The sequence below is a fragment of the Fulmarus glacialis genome, unplaced genomic scaffold (assembly GCF_000690835.1).
Source record: "Fulmarus glacialis isolate BGI_N327 unplaced genomic scaffold, ASM69083v1 scaffold12200, whole genome shotgun sequence".
In the NCBI taxonomy this organism is placed as follows: Eukaryota; Metazoa; Chordata; class Aves; order Procellariiformes; family Procellariidae; genus Fulmarus; species Fulmarus glacialis.
Genome location: NW_009185849.1, coordinates 23,000 through 39,560, shown reverse-complemented (window position 1 = coordinate 39,560; position 16,561 = coordinate 23,000). Strand labels below are relative to the sequence as shown.

The 16,561-nt window shown below is 44.6% G+C and overlaps 1 protein-coding gene across 1 annotated transcript; it reads left to right on the top strand.

Annotated features, from left to right (window-relative positions):
* Positions 1–4,619: 4,619 nt before the first annotated feature.
* On the top strand, positions 4,620–16,335 carry FBXO34 (F-box protein 34). Its single transcript, XM_009581033.1, has 2 exons — positions 4,620–4,696; positions 13,635–16,335. Exons 1-2 carry the CDS (start codon positions 4,620–4,622, stop codon positions 15,823–15,825), a joined length of 2,268 nt encoding a protein of 755 aa, XP_009579328.1. The 3' UTR covers positions 15,826–16,335.
* The last annotated feature ends 226 nt before the right edge of the window (positions 16,336–16,561 follow it).

Sequence of the window (16,561 nt, the reverse complement as noted above, 5' to 3'; positions counted from 1 at the left end):
ACATGGGTGCCCAAGCTCAAATTTACGTGGGAATCTTCAGATTTCAGTTAAATAACTGCTCCATCTGGTGTTATCCATGGTACAGAGTATGGATGGGAGCTTGGTGAAGCTTTGAGGAGGTCTGGAGTGAATTCGGTGGGGAGATGAGCCAAGGGCCATGGTAATGAGGTCCTGCTGTTTGGCCAGCTCTGATTCCCAGTGCCTAGAAGAAGTGGTAGCAGCAGGTTTTGGTGTGTAAGTAGACACAGAAAGCTCCCCCCGTTTATTCCAGCTGGAGCCCCTGTGGCAACTTTATTGCTTTTAGATTAGGTAACATCAGATCTATGCAAAGTTACACCTTTCGACCATCAAGCAGAGGGGAAGCTGAGCACACGAGGTTTCACAAGGCAAGCGATGTCTGTGCTGGCTCCCGTAGCTTCCTGCTGCAGGTGAAAAGGCCAATCTGCAGTTTAGCAGGACTCGGAGAATCTCAGCTGATTGTAGTTATTAATCTTTGCATCTTTTAATGCTCCTAAGTTGGGTACAGTGTCTTCACTAAATAGCTAGTTTCATGTGAGGGTTTGTTGCCAGCTGCAGGTGGATGGAAACACAAATGTGAGGTCACTCAGAAAGTCTTTGTAAAACAGCTTTAGTTACAACATGCTTGTTTCCTCTTATTTTGCCTGAGACTGTTCTATTAAATAAAGAAGTAAAACCTAGCTGGTGAACTTAGTGTTAAAAGGTAGTTCTTTAAGGTGTTTTGAATAGATAGATATTACACGAAGAACAGTTAAAAAGAAAGGGTTGTGTTCCTCTAGGTGTCTAAGAGGCTGAATACGAGGACCAGGTGTATCGTCTCGCTGTCCAACCTAGTCTGGGAGCTGCTGCGGATTGCTGGTTGTTGCCATGAAACGCCAATGTTGGGACTAGGGAAAGCTTTCTGCGAAAGCCTTTTGCTCAGAGTCTTTGGTGCTGTTATAGGTGTCCCGGAGGGGTGTTTGGGGAGGGAGGGAGGGCAGGAGGGATGGCTAGGCTGGGAAATGGCAGAATTGCATGTCTGGTGGAATATGCTTTTAGAGACAAGTATCATGTAACAACCTAAACTTGAGCTGGGTGGGGGGTGGAATGGACATGCAACTCTGTTCTTGCAAGAAAACAACAACCACCCATGTGGAGATCTCTGTTATAATGCCTTAGTGCTGGCGTTTTCTTTATTTTTAAAAGATTGCCTGTCCTTCGTAATGACTGTTTTTTGGTATTAACACTTCTGAGTTCCCCTCTGAAACACTTGCCATTGCTTTCATCTGCATCCTGAGTGTGCTGATGCTCTCTGCCCAGCTGGTCCAGTGTGACGGCCCTGTGGAGCATCCTAAAGCTAGCTCTGCGTGGAGGTGGGGTGGTCAAACTTGCTTCTGCCAGTAGTGTGATTGCTGCTCAGGACCAGTCCCGAGGCCACTGCCTGCTTCCTAGAAAGCAAATTCTCTGAAAGGATGTGTCCATCCTTTGGACTTGTTTGTTTAGCAGTTACTGTTGCTACTGTTTAAAACACATTTGCTCTTGCAGTAGAGCTTTAGCTATCAAAATATCAAAAGCTGTAGTGTGTTGCTGCACAGATGAAGAGACCTTGACCCCTCCTCGTCCATGCTAGTTAATACATTTGTTTTCCTAAACTGCAGCAGCATTCAAAATTGATGATAAGACAGGGAGTTTTGTGAGACTATGCAGTGAACTGCTGTCCGTTGCTGAGAGGACGTGATGCTTACTGCTGCCAAATCTGAGTCCTTCCCACACCTTATGCATAAAGGCATATGTTTGCGGATGGTTTCAGAAGGGGAGAACAACAAAATTAGGTTTTTAACTTCCTCTTATGTTTTCTTTCTCTGTGCATCTGTATTTCAGTTTTCGGGCTGTACCCAACTCTCTGCAAAACTAACAAAACAGCTGAAGCACCTACTGATAAGGATCAGCCTTGGTAAAGAAACACACTGTGGTAGTTAAAAGGCAGTAAGTATCTTAAGTATCTCTGTGCTGGCTTGGATGTCGATTCCCTAAGCCCCTTTTTTTTTTTTTTTAAATTCACAAGCACAGCTTTTTACTACTTACACAGTAGGAATTTGTCAGTAGCTTGCTGGCATTAATAGTCTATTTCTGCTCTTTTCTATAGCCCAGCAGCTAGAGGAGGAGAAAAAGCATGCTTTGTATGGGGCTGTGTTTGGATCTGTGCTGCACTGCCCATCTGAACTTGTCTGTGTCTATTTTGTCAGCTTTTGCTTCCCTCTAGTAGGTGCTAGTCCCTTCTTAAATGCATGGCATCCCACCATACGATGCCTGTGCTTGGATTGGGGTTGTGGCTGCCCTTGACCTGAACGAGTTCGGTTGATGGTTTTGCTTCTCAAGCTCTTTACTGCAAACAAGATGATCTTTTAGTTTCAATTTTTTTCTCTGGCTTTTTATCGTTTACTTCTCAATTGATCTGCAGAGGAGTAGGACTGGGACAAAACATCTGGTGTTCCTAACTAGGAATACGTGGAAAGAGTTTTAGCTATTGAAAAAGTGACTGGTATTCTTGAAATGGTATGGTTGCATTTATTTGGGTGTGGATATAATCCTGTTTCTGTGATATCTGCTGAGTCTGAAATGCTAGTGTCAGTAAAGCCAGAAGGGGAAGCCAGACAAAAGCTTGGATAAAAGTCAGAATTTCAGTGCCTGTTACTGATGGTTCATGGGAAAGTAATGATTTTGTGTTTAACTTTTGATTTTCATAAAGCACTAGGCATATGCTTTTTTCTTCTGAATTACTGTTTGTGAATATATATGTTACAGCTCACAAATCATCAGAAGTGGCTGATTTTTGTGCCTAGGTTTCACTTTTGCAGGTAGAGCCTTGTTACAGGCTCTGGGCAGTCTAATGAAAATGGTGTTTAACTACAAAGCTTCAATTTCTGCTGCTGTTAACCACGGCAGCCTAACTCCTCATCTTTCCGAGTTCATGGAGTAGAGGGCATACTCTCATCCTCCAGCTCTGCCAGTGCAATGCTTCAGTCTTCTCCATCTGACATGTTTCCTTGCCTTTTGTAGAACTCAGCAGAGATTTCTTCATGAAGACTGGAATGTGTTTATATAATATTTTATATATTATTTTAGGCTCCTGCTTACTCAAATGTAGGCAAATGATTAACCTCTCATTCACCACCACCAGAGGAATCGTGAAATTGCTATAGCAGACATCAAGTCAGCTGGATCTAAACCAGTTTCTGTTTTCCCTGCCTGGAAGGTCGTCCTTCATCACTTTCTCGGCAAGTGTGGCTACCAAGTTAGAGCAGGCTTTCCAGGTCAGGAGTTCTTAGTGGCAGTGTTGAGTTGTAAACCACATTGGTCAAGCACTGATTAACTGAGCCGTGCATAGGTAGGTGGTCTTTTGCATGAGAGTTTTTTTCCTCTGGCAGGTGTTGCGAAAGGGGTGATGTGAGAGGCTCCGTCTCTGTGAGAGCTTGGCTGCCGGCAAGCACAAACCTCCAGCAAGTGCCTCTGCCAGGCTGCACTGTGGAAATGCCGGTGTAGGAATAGGGCAGTGGTAGGAGCACCGGGCAAAGCTGCTGGAAAGGAGAGAACAACCTGCTGCACTAAATCACAAATCCCCTGGGGACACAGGTCTATAGTTAGCATCTTCAAATGGCATTCCTTTATTACGGCATCATTGTGCATGGTCCTCTAGAGAGGAAGCAAATGATCTTTAAAACAATCTGCTGGCAACTGAAGCGTGAGTATTTGAGTTTTTCCAGGACTCTTTTGCTGTGTCATTCTTTCCTTTTATGTTCCAACTTGAAGGTGGTGGTTCTTTCACCGTCAAAGTACGTTAAAGTGCTGGTAATAGTGTCTACTCCAAGGACAGAGCGTAAAAGTCAGCAACCTAGTGCGAACGAGAGATACTACAGAACAGTTTTGTTTTGGTGAAATCTGCTGTCTTATCTGTGTGTGATGCAGAGTCGGAGCAGTTTTCACAAGGCTTGGAGGCTGCATGGTGGCATGTTTTTTGTCCTTTATGAAATCCGCCACATTATTTTGATTAGAATGCTAACGTAACTCCTGGCAGCATCAAATCTTACTGCTAGCAGCGATTTCCCTCCAAAGCTTAATGCGGTGCTAACAAGCAGAAAGATCTTGTGCATCCTGTTTGCATGGAGCTCAGAAGACAGTGTGTTCCATGGGAGGTGCCAAGGTAGTGCTGCAGTCGTATATAAGGTCAAAAAGCATTGTATGTGCAGACAGGCTGTTACGGGGGGGGCATTAATTTGTATTTTAATGGTGTTTGGAAACTCCAGCTGCAATAATGGCATGATGATGTTAAGTTCTTTTATGTTTTTATATATATATCTTTTATATATATCTAGGTGTATGCATATATGTGTGTATATATATCTTTTCTCTCTCTTGGGAAAGTCCTTGTCCTGATCATCTGTGCTTCAATCGCTGCAGTACTTGAACGTGATCTTCTTATGTACCTCTTGTTTGTTCAGTTTCTAGGTGGCAGAGACTCGGTGAAGCTCTGTGTGGGGCAAGGAAAGCTGATGGGAGAGCCTTGTGCATAACCCAGGATGGACTGGCTGTGACGGTGTGCCTTAGCTGGAGAGATAGTAACGATGAAGAGTTCCTGCAGAGCTGGCCTCCACAGGGAACCGCTGAATTCCACATCCTCCACCTTCCATCAAGTCAAACGGTATGAACAGACCGGCTAGACTGCCTATAGTTAAGTATTTAGCACCAATTTAGCCTTCTCCTTACTTCCCTATTGTATTGCATGTCACTCAAATGTTTCGTCTAAATTCTTACTTTTGGATAGTGTTTAAGTGAAATGTTGTAATGGCTTAAGGGCAGAAATGTTCTTTGACATTTTTATTTGATAATGACAACTACAGATTCACTGCAGCTGGTACTGTACTAGGAGAAATCTTTGGGTTTTTTAGCTGTAAATTAATTTGGGAACATGGCTTTGAAGTAAAACTTAATTGGAGAATGGCTTGTCATAGTAGGTTTTAAAACATGCAGTCAGCTTAAAGCAAGTGGAAATACTGGCAATCATTGTTGCGGTTTGTCTTACTATGGAGTAAGTAATTAGATTAGTTTAAGCTCAGATCTTCTATTGCTCACTCTCCTGTGTCTCTTATTAAGAAGAAATGCACAATTGATTTCAAACACTTGTGCTTATGTGACAATTAAGTGAACGCCTCTCACTGTGTCTTGTTATAGGAACACCGTACAGAACAACTTGTCCTTATGCAAATGCAAGAACATGCCAGTTTGTTTGAGTTCAAGCTACTTGAAAATATGTATCTTTTTTTTTTTTATTTTTCTGAAACCAAGACTCTTAAACTTCCTCAAACTGGAGGAAGAGAGCCAGCTTTCTGGTTTCCAAAAGCTGTGTGGGTTTAAAGCAAACTTTAACCTTTGTTCTTTGTGGTTGTGTAGACAGCATATACTTGCTATGTTAGTCTCATGGTAATTTAGAGCTGGAAAAGACTTCCTGGGTCACCCAGCTCCTTGCTTTCCCAAGCAGTATCTCATAATCCCTTTTGTAAACTTAGTCCAGCCTAAAAACAATTACATCTTTTCTTCTCTCCTCCTGTAGATTAAGCCATTACTGAAGATGACAGATCTAGCTGTGCGATTAGGAATCTTCTTTTGATTCCCGGACTGAACATTCATGCCAGCTTATATACTCGTTTGAGCTTGTGTTCCTTTTTTTCCTTTTACATAAGGACCGCTTCTTATTTTCAGTGGTTTACCTCTTTTGCTGTATTCTGTAAAATGTGGTTGTATACCTTCATGTGTGGTTTTGCTGTGCTAAATGACCCAAGTGTTATCTAGTAGCTTCTTGAATAACAACTATCGTCGTCGTTCTCAGTGTGGATGAATCTCCTCTGAGTCATGTCAAAAAGCATATGCTGCACTCCAGAGCAGATCTGGCAGGAGGGCTTTTCGCTGCTGCCTTGAATGTATCACAGAATCACCTCAACTTCATGGATGTGTCTATGGTGGCCAATGCACCTTTCTTGGTTACCTCCAAAACTGCTTGGTGTCCAGCTTGCTGGTGCATCACTATCTGTATTTCAAAACTCTCCTCAATTTCTGTTACTCGGTGTTTTGTGCCTCTGCTGTTTTGGAAGTGCCTTCATTTCTGTGGGCATTTGTGATGAGGTCATCCCTAACAAAATCAGATGTTCCCAAGGCTGATTCTTGAGGCATTGGTTCTTTGGTTTTCAGGCTAGTATTTTCTTATTCAGCATCACCTGGGGCTGTCTGCTGCTAAGCCAGCTCCTTTGTGTCTGTTTTCCCATTCCTTTGCCAATCTGTCTTAACTAGTAAATCTCCTTGTGCCTTCTGAAGTCCATGTGAGTAAGGTGTAGTATATTTACCTAAAAAGATCACTTTTTTGAGAACCTTCAGGCTAGTCCGGCATATTGAACTATTCCCGCTTCCCCCTTTTTTTCTGTCGCCTTAATCCTCTTTGCTTGCAAAGCACCTTTATGTTGAAGTCAGACTACCAGGCCTGGTGAGGCTGCGATCTCTCTCCCTTCTCTTTCTCCCCTGCAGTGCCACCTCCAATATGCCACATGTTTCATTAACTCATATTGTTGGCTTTTAAGAGGCTTATAAATCTTGCTTCTTGGCCTGCAGTTTATGAGCCTATCTATTTTGGATTCTAAAATTGAGATGAGGCAGTCCTCGCAATTTTCATGAAGCTTTTTAATCCTCCCCCTGCCAATGTTCTTGTTCAAATTAACCCCTGGGCTTTTGCCCTCATGATCACCCTTACCACCCCTCTTTAAAAATGATGCAAAGTCAAATTTGGTATTTCGTGCTGTACCTAGAGTACTCTTAATCTCTGCCCTGACCTTGCTTGCAGCCCTGTTTATCTCCCTGTCCTTTCTCACAAACTGAAGAACCTTTTACTATTTCTTTGTTTTTAAATATCTTTGCAGTGAGTTAACACTGCACCAGTTCTCACGTTTATTCTTAGACTTTTTGATCTCTAAGATTCAAGTTTCCAAGTGATGTGACCTGGTGCCTTGAAACCTGTGTCTGCTTCTTGTATCCTTCTCGAAGAAGGAACGTGTTCAGTTGGAGTTTCTTCTGGTCTTGTTTGGGATGTGTTCTTAATAATGAAAACACCTTTTGACTCTTGGAGAATGCCTGCTGGGTTGCGCTGTCTGCAGTGAAATCCTTTGCACCGCAGTGCAGCTGACTTCATGAACCAGTTCCTTTCGGTCTTGAGTTTCAAAAGAACAACGTGATGACTTGCCTTCAGATCTACTTTTGCTTATTCTTTCTTTTGAACTCTTGAGTCTCTTAATGATAGTGTGGTCCAAGGTTAATTTCTGCAACCTTTCATGTGTTCTCATTATGCATGCACAAAAACGAAGACTAAATAGCATCACTTTGTTGGTTTGTTAACTGTTTGAAGAAATTGGTTGCGCCATGATGTTAGGAAAGGTCTTGGTCCTCTTGCAGTTAATAAATTACAAAACAAATGTTAAATCAAGAAAGGTAAAACGTTTCCAGAAGGAAACATGTCAGTTATCTGTGCTGCTCTGGGCAACTTTCAGCAGAAACCCTGTAAACCCACTTTTTTTTTCTTACTGTCCTTCTGTGATTTCTTCTCATCTTAGCCTGTTCCACCACAGGCATGTGTGCTATCGCATCATCTTTGAGCTACGTGTTTCTGAAGCAGCTTATAACCTTGAATACCAAGTCTTTCCGTTTCTTTTGTTCCCTCCTGCTTTATGTCATCCCTGTGTCGTCTGTAAGATGGTTGGGAAACAGGGAGCATGGGTTTGAGCTTCCTCAGGCTCAACAAAGAATTGCTTCTACGTCACTTGCTTCACGGTAAGTGCTTTTATACAAAAGACTGGTAAAGCAATGGCACTTCTTTCTGTGTAAAATTTAAAAAGTAGCTGAGGCTACTGTGCTTTATGCTGAAGGGCGTATATGTGTGTGCATTTATTTTAAAATGTGTTCAAAATTTATTAATGGGTGGGAGCCCTCAAACTGAAGTAGTCTGCGTGTGTTGGGCTTGGATGTGCGATCTGTCGCCCGAAACCTCTGCTTGGTGAAGATGATGGATTTTACGCATGACGGATTTTATAGCTGCTCCTCTGTGCAGCTATATTTGGGTGTCATCTCCTCCAAAGTCGGGTTATTTGAGCACCTGATGTGGGTGAACAAGCGGTGGGGGATCCAATGTTCAGAGTTAGGTGCCTACTTTGGATTTAGCTCCTCAGTTCTTTTGGGCCAGCTCTGCCCTACGTGTTCGGCTTGCTCCTGCTTCCCCCCAGGCTGGCTGCTCAAGCGGAGAGCACTGCTTCAGCAGCCAGGTACCTTCTGTTTACCTTCAAAGCCCGCGATAAATCCTCGCTGGCTCTCCGATTGATGCAAGAGGCAGTTTCGCAGGCGTTGGGAGGTGGGTCAGGAGCAGTTGCTTTAACATGAAGTTACTGCTGCAAGGGAGTGGGTTTTCTAGAAATTGGATGCCTCTGCAGCTGCTGAAGTCGAACCCGCCCCTGGTCTGAAGCATCGTGCTTCCCAACCCGCCTTTCTCCGAGCTTGGACACTTGCCACGTGCCAGAACAAGCTCCAGTGAGTAGCAGAGCGTCTTCCATCCCGGCTGCTCGGCTGGGACTTTCCCGCCCTGGCAGAATCTGTGGAATGCCTTTGAAGCAGCTCTCTGTCTGCTTTGCCTTGCCCCGGCAGTGCAAAGGGGATGGAAATGGTACTGGAGATTGAGCCCAAAGGAGCCACCAAGTCCTTCCAGAAATAACAAGTGGTTGACCATAGTTTAACTTGCATTCACTACTCAGTCCTTCATAATTGTCAGTGTCCTTTACAGAGGAGCTAAGCTCTATAGACAGACAAATGGGATGCTGGGGAAGAGAAATGCCTTGCCAGAGGTTATGCTTGGTATGGGCTTTTATTGTTGTTGGGTTTTTTCTTTTTTTTTATTCTTTTTTTTTTTTGGCTTCTGACTTGTGTTAGTATGTCCTGAGGGTTTTTTCAGAGTTGTAGTTGGCACTGCATGTGCAGTCAGCAACGCTAGGAACTTTTGTCGACTGGAGTTAGTGTTTACAAAAAGAAATCCACAGGAAACTTTGGGGTTTTGATTGAAATTTTCGCCTTAATAAAACCTTCCGGTGCTTTGCCCAGAAAACTTGCACTGTGAATATGCTGTTTGAGCAGATTACACTTTCTTTTGTTGTTGTTTTTGCTGGCCAGAGGAAATCTTTTGGCTTCACAGGGCATCGTGAGAGTCCCTGACCCAGGTGCAGTGAGGGGCATCTAGGTTCTCTGTGGACCTTGGAAAGGAGTTGTGAAAATTGAGCCTTTTCTACCAGTTTTTCCTCCAACTTTGGAGCTTCCACTAAAGCAAAGGTATTATTTTTTTAGGCTGCTGTGATTTAGAAGAGATATAAATACAAAAGGATGCAGAAAGATTCTGGCCAACTTGGCACAGTAGCTTATGGGTCTTCCCTTCAGTAGGGAGAAGGTGGCTGCGTGCGTGTCTGCGCGTGTGTAAAGGCATATATTTCTATATCAATCCCATGTAGTAACTAACTTGATAAAACTGTAGTGGAAACAAGCTGTAGTTACGACTTGTAAAAACAGCGTTGTCATTCCAGAAGTGTAAGTATCCTGTTTTTCAGACACGGCTGATTAGAAGTAGAAAAACTGGCCCTTTTATTTCATCAGCTTAAGGATGGAATAACAGTATAAAGGCAGCACTGCTACTTGTTTCAGTGCTGATCGTTCCTGGCAGAATTATGTCTTATCAGCAATTCAAAACCGCACGTTTGGGATTGAAAACCTTTTATGCTTACTGCATGAACTTCTGAAGAGTCGTTGTCTCTACAGATAAAATTAGAAAGCTCGATAACTTAAAGGGTGGAGGAAAGCAAACAGAATTATTCTGGAATTAAGTATCATAGGGAATTGTCAGTGACTTCACCTTTTAACAACTATTTTTGGTGGTTTTAAATATTTAAAAACTTACCTGCAGCTGACACAATTCTCTGCTTGCCAGCACTGAAATGTTGCAGAAATAAGGTAGTCTGTGGGTGGGGACTGGGCTCTGGTTCATCTTCAAAGCAATTTCTGCTGGGAAGCCTTGTTCCAGTTCTAGGAGCTAGAAATGAAATGTGCTGCTGACGTGCAGGGAAGAAGCTATGCTTGCCTAGAAGTTCGTTGTTCTTAATGTTCACAGCAAAGTGTGTGTGGGGTGGGGGCTCGTTTTTTCCAAGTGACACTTTCAGGTAAGGTCCATTACTAACATCCCTTTTAAAATGGAAGTTCTTTTCCCCGCTGCCCGAAAACTGGGAGGCAGGTGGCACTGCGATTCAGCTGGTCAGGTGGAGTTAGCAGTACTCTTTATAGCTGTCTGAAGTTACTAAATGAAGGTTTTTTTTAAAATCTGGATCCATTGAAACAGTGCAATGAACTGAATGCTGAATTCAAATGAGGCAATTATTCTGGCAGTAGAACTTCTGACTAAGGCATAATTTTTTAATGTAAATTATAACTTTTCAACCTTAAATGGTATTGTTGGCCAAGCCAGAGACTAACTGAAACATAGGAGGAAATATAACCTTAAACGAGAAATCTGTAATAGGTGAGGCATAACTCTACCCTTTGTCTTTCTCCATAAACCAGAAATAGCTGGGAGCAGCTGAACCAACTTTGCTGGCTAAACATGTCGGCTAAGCATGTTGGGGTAACCAGTTTGGTCCTGTTCTCATTCATATAATACCTGGTCTTGCTTTCGTTTGCAGCTTCTCTTAATGAAGGGTGTTGAACCGATTGTCCTGCTGGATTCCTGGAAACTGCTTGAAGAAAGCCTTTTACAAACACGTTCAGCTCATCTTTCAAACACCCTGGCATAAAAACTCATGAATGAAATTTGATCTTCTGCTCCTAGCTCATGAGATTTCAACGTGCGAATTTGTGTATTTAATTGTATTCACCTCTTCTCCCCAGGGTACGGTGGCAGCCAGCCATCGGAGCTTTTCTCTCTCTAGTCTGAAAAGCACCGCTCCAAAATGCCTGTCTGGATGGGGAAGGGAAGGCTGCAGGCACCGTTCTCAGCAGCAGCTTGCTGCAGTGGTTCACCTGCTGCTCTTTTGGGCTGGGCTCTGGCCTGAGCACATTGGTGGCCTGACCCTGCTTAGCTATAAAGTGCCACCGAGACGAGGCAGACTCTATGGAAAATGAGGCTGAAGCAAACTACAGCAACCTTGATTTCCCATTCTCTTTTATTCATCTATTACAGCACCCTGAAGTTCTATTTTTATCAGATTATTTTAGTTTTTAGCATCCAACTGAGAAGGCAAACAAAATAGCTTGGGTGCATTTTGCAGAGGAGACTAAATTGGGAGGTGACCCAATTCCTTTTATCAGATTATTTTAGTTTTTAGCATCGAACTGAGAAGGCAAACAAAATAGCTCGGCTGCATTTTGCAGAGGAGACTAAACTGGGAGGTGACCCAATTCTAACAAGAGCTGGAATTAGCGCATAGAAGGCATGGGGAGAGAATTAACCCAGGGACTAGGTACGCGTATCGGCAGTAATGGGAGCTCTCTTATCCCCACAGTCTGTAGGTGAAGTGCAGATGGTTTTGGCACAACTGGTCTGGTTGCAAGAACGAGGTGATGATCTTCCTATAAAATCAGGAGAGGAGAGAACATAACAGCATCCTTTGCAGTGTCTGCCTAGGTCAAAGGGGGTCCCCTAGGGGTCCCCTGGGTTTTATGCACACTCGTAGAAAGGTGAACTAAGCCCTTCCTCTTGATGTACCTCCCCAAAACCTCTCTGCCCGCACTTGTCACCCATCTCCTCGCTGCTCACTACCAGGGCCAGAAGGAGGAACCAAAATCTCAAGCGAAAGCAATGGTTAAGCAGTGTGGCTGCTAATAATGCAGGAGGCTTCCTTTGCTCGGACAGGCACAGGTGTGGTACCTGGCTGAGCTGTTGCCCTGGTGTACTTGAGTGTTGTGTTAGCAGCGCAAAGTGGAGCATCTTGCTTTCAAAGCCTTCCCACAGCTGACTCCAGTGCTCTCTGGCTCAGCTCTCTGTTCTGCCGTCGGTTACTCTGGAGGGTCTACAGCCCTGGCTCATCCATGGGGCAGGGCTGCCTGGAAGGTCCCCAAGCTGCGCTCCAGGTTGCTCGCACGGCACATCCATGTGTGTTCTTGGTCAGCTTCTGCTGTTATGACTTCCCTCTCGCAGCCATCCTGTGCACTGTGGTGGGTCTGCTTGAGGGGTGGGTGAGCTGGGTGCCCCCCTCCTCGTGTGCTGATCCCACGGTTACCCTGCGTAGCATCCGTGAGGGTGTCTCGAGGCAGGTGTCCTGATCGCACTGTGGCACAGCAGGGGAGAGCTCAGCTGGACTCTGGCTGCGTCTGTCTGGTACAGACCTGTCGTGTGTGTTAACTGCAGGTTTTACAACTATAAATTTGTCCAACTTTATAGATGTTATGGCGTGAGGGTTTTAATTAAAAGCTGTTTTTAGCTAGAAACACAATACTAAAGCAACTATTTTGGTGGTGGCTGTCAAGGGAAACATATTCAGGGTCTGAATGTGTCTGTATCAGCTCATGATAAATGTGGCGTGGAACCTGCTGTTCTCAAACTAGCAAGTACGGATTATCCCCATTTCAAAAAGGAGGCCTTTTAGTGTAACAATTCAAAGATTGCCATGGAAACATAATCTATAGTTAGTTCTGTAATATGCTTATGCGATACTCCTGGGAGAAGAGCCTGAAGTCTCCTGATAATTGCATCCTATGTGGCAGTGCCCTGGGCTTTTGCATTTTTTTGAACTTTGAATTGAAGATTACTGCGAAGGTGTAACAGAAAGGAGTTGTCAAGTGCCTGGGACTCTGTCGCAGGGGTGGTGCTGCTGCTGTAATATCAGCAGCACCCAAGTGTCTCCTTCACAGCTCTTAAATTCTTAACCATAAAAACACGTACTTGAAAGTGGTTCTCTTCAGCTGTACATGATGCTTCTGTCACTTTTGGGGCCAAATTTGCCATTATTGATATACTAAAGGATAGGTTTCATTTTGGGTGGTATTAGGAGATCAGGTATCTGCTGGGATCGCTGATGAATATAATTACACTTGCTAATTTCCCTTTTCAGCTTTAACTGCACTTTATCTACTGAAAAAAATCTCTCTCTCTCTCTCTCTCTCTCTCTCTCTGGTAGCTAATGTCAAGATAAACCCTTTGACCCACAAATCCAGCCTTACAGCTAGATTAAGAAATGAACGGACAGAAGGATGGCTCTAACTCTAGAATGAACCTCTAGCTACGTTTGCACAATGGATAGAACTTAAACGTTAGGCTTTCTCCTTGCAGCTCCCTGGAAACAGATTCCTCTAACGGGAAGATCTCTGCTATCCTTAAGATCATAATCCTATTGCAAGATGGTCTCCAAGGGTGGATGTTGCAGCCTGGTTGCTGCTTTTCCTTTCCCATGTGGTTCCTTTTTGAGGTGTGGGCTGCTTGACATAGAGCAGGAGGCATGCTGGTTGCCTACTCTGGGCCACCTTCTCTAATTCCAGCCAGGCATATTTTGCAACTATAACTTCTTCCTTTTCTGTTTTTCTAGGGTTTCTGGTATGCACTTAAAGCCATATCTCAAGTTACAGAAGAAAGAGCGATCTCCAGAAATAAGCCAGGATTCCCTGAGAGGCCCACCTATGAGCCATCAGAGATCAGCACAAGAAGAAAAATACACCAACAACTGCACCAAACTGAGTGTTTTTGCAAAACCCTCCCTTGTGACTCCATCTCGAAAACTTCTGGGGATTATTTATCCAAATACTATGTGCAATATGAATGGGAAAGGTCCAGCGGATGGTCCAAGTGCAAGGGAAAAGAAGAATGCCCTGTCTGCAACGATCCACCAGGGAGAAGAAGGGGAAGGGCCTCTCGATGTCTGGGCTGTAGTGAAACCTGGCAATACAAAGGAGAAGATCGCATTCTTCGCAGCCCAGCAATGCAGTAACAACAACCGGCTAGGCTCTATGAAAATTAAAAGCACGTGGGATATCGACGGAAGAACAGCTAAACGCAGGAAAAAATCAGTAGATCTTAAAAAAGCCAAAATTCAACTGGAAAGAATGAGGGAGGCGAATGCCAGGTGCTCCCAGCCGGAGCCTTTTGCCTGCGGCATCGAGCACTGTTCGGTGCATTACGTGAACGACAACGGTGAGGGTATGTTCCCAGGCCGGTCCCTCTCGGTGATAGAGATGGTAGCCTTTCTGGAGCAACGAGCAAGTGCTTTACTGGTAGACTGTGCTAAAACCTGCACGCCTGCTCCTACTACGAGGCTGAGCGCTCAGCCTAAGGGTGCGCTTCCCAGCTCAGACCCTTTCTCCTCCGCCGGGGCGTGCGAGGTACATGCGGAGAGGGGACCTTGCGGCAGTAGCGAGCAGCAGCAGAGCGAACCCGTGCGTGTGCTGGACATGGTGGCCAAGCTGGAGTCGGAGTGCCTGAAGCGCCAGAGCGAGCGGGAGGCCGGGAGCCTCTCGCGGAACAACAGCTTCCGCAGAAATGTTGGGAGGGTGCTCCTGGCGAACGGCACCCAGCCCGAGGGAGAGGCGGGGAAGGTCTCCTCAGGGGTCCTGGCTCCGGGGGATGGCTTGGAGGAGGCAGGGGTAGCAGAGGCTGGATACAGAGGACAGTGCAGTCCTCTGGGTGACACCGAGTTGTGGGATGGCGCTGCCTCTGCTCGGCAGCCTTTTCCTTCTGGGCTGGATACTCGGATGGGGAATGTGAATTCGGGACTTGCTCACGCAGTGTTGGCGATAACTGCTGGCAGGAGCGATTCTGAAACGCGAATTGAGCCTCCCAGACCTCTGCTGTCTGCGTCTCCAGCTGCTGCCAGGTTGCCACCAGATTCCTTGCAGAGCAAGAACGCGACTGTTGATTGTATGTTGAAAGAGCCTGTAATTTTCCCAAAGCAGAGTCTGCACCCTGCTAGGAAGGAGCCCTTATGCATCAGTATATCGGTCACCAAGACCGAGAAAGGATGCAGGAAAGAGAAGCTCTCTAACTCCAGTTCTAGTGAAGATCCACTCCCAGGGAGGCTGTTTTTCCTCCAGGCTGAGCAGCCTGCTGCTCACGAGCCACAGCCACTACGGGAAAGTACCCAAGAAAAGCCAGGAGAAGTAGCCCAAAATGAGGATGAGGATGCTTTGGTGTCTGACAGATCATGCGTCAGAAACAGTGTCCCTACAGAGCCATCTGCCCTTTCTTTTCCTCCGACAGAAGGGGCTTTGCAAGTACTTGATGCTTCCTGCTTAAAAAGGCAGGTTTCGCATGACTTTCTGGAGACCAGGTTTAAAATTCAGCAGCTTTTGGAGCCTCAGCAGTATATGGCCTTCCTCCCTCACCACATCATAGTGAAGATCTTTGGATTGCTTCCTACTAGGAGTCTGGTTGCCCTAAAATGCACTTGCTACTACTTCAAATTCATCATTGAATACTACAACATCAGGCCAGCAGACTCCCGCTGGGTCCGCGATCCCCGCTACAGAGAAGACCCTTGCAAGCAGTGCAAGAAGAAGTATGTGAAAGGGGACGTATCGCTGTGCCGGTGGCATCCCAAACCATACTGTCAAGCTTTACCCTACGGGCCTGGGTACTGGATGTGCTGTCACCGGTCTCAGAAAGGCATCCCGGGCTGTAAGTTAGGTCTTCATGACAATCATTGGGTTCCTGCCTGCCACAGCTTTAACCGTGCTATTCATAAGAAAAACAGAGGAGCGGGAGCCGAAGTGGAAGAGGAATATTAATGCACATACACTTTCCTGCGAGATTGTTTGGGGTAGGAGGAGATTCTCATGCCTTGTGCTGTTTACAGTGTATATAATTGTCGTGGTTTTTTTTTCACAGGGCTATGAAACTGCACATACTTAAACACAAGAGCCTTTACCTTTTAGATTAAAGATAGCTTTTAGTCCATCTATGTAAATAACACTATAAAAACTAACTGTACATACAGAGTCTACAGCTGGCTGAACAACGTAATCACTACAATGCAGCTATGATAGTGTTGCGGCTATAGTTGTGTGTGTTTTTAAGTGTCTTGTTTCAAAAATCTGTATATCCTGTATAATATATGAATGTTTCTGAGGAGAAACTCTAAATAGGTAAAGGTCAACTTGTTTAAAGAATCTTCAGCCAACTTAACTGGACAACCTTAAAATTAGACTAGAACAGATCCATTATAGTAGTGTGGCAGTGGATAAAAAGAGAGGAATATTATTGTATAGTCAGAATATAAAAAGTTCTTGTCTACCTTACCCGTGTTGTCTGGTTTTTTTTTTACTTAAATAAAATGTGCATTCTAGATCTGCCTTACCTGACTTTCTCTTGTAAAACTTTTGCCCCAAAATAAAAATACTGTAAAACGTGGCAGAAACTTGGAACTGTGAAGTAGTTCAGAGTTGCAGTGTGCTTCCTGTAGAAAACTAGTCCTCCTACTAAAAAAGAAACAAACCAACCCCAAACCTGTATTACTTGGAGAAC

Bases quoted from the DNA above. Each gene is read 5' to 3' on its own strand.
- FBXO34 (XM_009581033.1), top strand. From the start codon at position 4,620: ATGAAGAGTTCCTGCAGAGCTGGCCTCCACAGGGAACCGCTGAATTCC. The intron at 4,697-13,634 runs GTATGAACAGAC...CTGTTTTTCTAG, and splicing joins ACCTTCCATCAAGTCAAACG to GGTTTCTGGTATGCACTTAA.